At 69.2% G+C, this 2,277-nt stretch overlaps 1 protein-coding gene across 1 annotated transcript; it reads right to left on the bottom strand.

The window, feature by feature from the left end:
* Nucleotides 1-228: 228 nt before the first annotated feature.
* EMIHUDRAFT_122470 (hypothetical protein) lies at nucleotides 229-987 on the bottom strand (the record flags this gene model as incomplete). The annotated part of the gene is made up of 1 exon (XM_005789447.1): nucleotides 229-987. A coding segment is annotated over one exon (759 nt), but the record flags the coding sequence as incomplete, so codon positions are not given.
* Between the last annotated feature and the right edge of the window lie 1,290 nt (nucleotides 988-2,277).

Below are 2,277 nucleotides of genomic sequence, written 5' to 3'. Positions count from 1 at the left end.
TCGCCCTCGCCCTCGCCTCGAGCTCGGCCACCTCCGCCTAATCTAGCCGCCACTCGAGTCAGCGGCCGCCCCCTCCCTCGCCCCGCGCTCGCAGCCACGAGCTAGATCTCGGCTAGATCTCGGCTAGGTCCTGGCTGGATCGCGGCCACATCTCGGCTACATCTCGGCTACATCTCGGCTAGATCTCGCCTGTAGCTCGGCCTCGCGCCGAGCCGCAGAGGAGCGCACCTCTTCGAGGGCGCGCGCCCACCGCGCCCCCTCCCCTTCGCGCTCCTCCCGCGAAACTCCCAGCTCCTCCCGCGCCTCCGCCAGCTCCTCCCGCAGCGCCGCGTTCTCCCTGCCCAGCTCGCCCGCCTCCGCCTCGAGCCTGCGCGCCGCGTCGCTCGCCAGGCCGCACTCCTCGCGCAGCGACCTCGCCTCCGCCTCGCTCGCCTCGAGCCGCGCCTCCAGCGCCTCCCTCTCCTCCAGCACCTCTTTCGCCTCCAGCGCCTCTTTCGCCTCTAGTGCCGCGCCAACCTCGGCGGCTCCGCCCTCCAGCGCCTCCCTCGCACGCGCAGCGTGCAGCTCGAGAACCTCGCGCCGCGCGCCGCGCAGGCGCTCCGACTCCGCAGCGAGGGTGGCGCGCAGCGCGCCCTCCGTCGCGGCACGCTGCTCGCGCAGCTCGCGCAGCGCCGCAGATCGCTCCCGGCACGCGGCGCACTCTGCCGCCAAGGCTGGTCGCACCGCTGCCTGCGCACGAATCGCCTCGATCGTCGCTAGGCGCTGGAGCTCGCGCGCCGACGCCTCCCTCTCCACGGAGCAGATGCGCTCGATGACCCGCGCCTCTCCCTCGGCAGCTTGCGCTTCTCGCAGCGCCTCCTGCTGCGCCGCGTCCCGCCGGAGCTGGTCGACGATCCGCTCGTACTGCGCCTGCATGGCAAGCAGCGCGTCGCGCGGCGTGTCGGCCTCGGAGAGGGCGATCTCGCCGCGCGCAGCTCCCGCCGACATGGCCGACGGGCTGGGGAGGAGTGGCAACACGCCGAGCAGCTAAAAAGAATTTACCGCCGAACTCCCTTGGGTGCTTTGCCTTGCTTTCTTTCTGGCTTTGGCGCGAAAGGAGTGAGGTGGCGCGAACCTGCAGTAACATGCGAGGGGCTGAGCTGTAAAGGTTTGGACCATCCGCGTGTTATCAAAGCGAGAAGACGCACACACTGCGGAAATTCGCACTCACCCCCCACTGTCGCCAGACTGTGAGAGGCTATAGGGGAGGAGGGTGGGAGACCATAGCTCCCGCGTTCCCGTCGGGCTCCAAAGCAGGCATAGCACAAGCCGCCGCCAGGCGCGCTTGCGAAACACCGACGGCAAACGTAAATTCGTAGGCGCCCGACGGAATTAATCCCGATTAGGCGCCCGCGACACACTGAATACCCCGGGCGGGCCTCCGCTCCGGGGCTGCTCTATCTCCATTGTCTGCACGCAACCATGGTTATGCCCTTCACACCCCCAGCCCTCGTGTCACCGTTGTCCAACACCTTTTGGGTGTCACACTGCAGTAACATGCGAGGGGCTGAGCTGTAAAGGTTTGGACCATCCGCGTGTTATCAAAGCGAGAAGACGCACACACTGCGGAAATTCGCACTCACCAAGCTGCAGAGGAAGACGCCCAAGCTGAAAGCAAGTCCCAACGTTGCACGCAAACTTGGGACGCCCCTCGAACCTCGGTGACACGAAGAACCACTATTCCATCGCATTGATGGCAAAGTCCGAGACCTCCTCGAGGCCCGGCATGGAGTCGGAGTCGGAGGCGCCTGCCTCGCCGTCGTCGTCATAAGAGAGGTAGTCGGGGAGAGCGTCGCCGTCCGCCTCGGCGCGCGACGACTCATCCCACTCGCGCCACGCATCGGCCCGGCTGAGCGCGGAGCGGCCGTCTGGCCCCACGTAGCCGCCCCCCTGGGAGAGGCGCCAGCCGTCGGGGAGGAGGTTGGCCTCGCTGGCGGCCTCGGCCTCCGCGATGGACGTGTGGACGTCGCCAGCCTCGTCGCCCCCCTCAGGCACCACGTTCGCTGGGCCCTCGACCCGCCCGTCGACCGCCGCGACCGCGCCGCTTGCTGTGGCAGCGGCCGAGCCACCACCCTGCAGCGCCTCGCGTGTAAGCCGCACCGCAGGCGGGCCGCGCTCGGCAGGGGCGGAGGCGCTGCGCGCCGCGGGCTGGGCGCCCTCGGCGGCGCCGCCCCCTTCGGCCCGAAGGACGCCGCTCACCGCGGCTGGGATCTGAGCAACGAGACCCATCGGGAAACG

This window comes from Emiliania huxleyi (assembly GCF_000372725.1).
Source record: "Emiliania huxleyi CCMP1516 chromosome Unknown EMIHUscaffold_1288, whole genome shotgun sequence".
In the NCBI taxonomy this organism is placed as follows: Eukaryota; Haptophyta; order Isochrysidales; family Noelaerhabdaceae; genus Emiliania; species Emiliania huxleyi.
The sequence above is the reverse complement of the archived record's forward strand: the minus strand, read 5'-3'. Positions and strand labels throughout refer to the sequence as shown.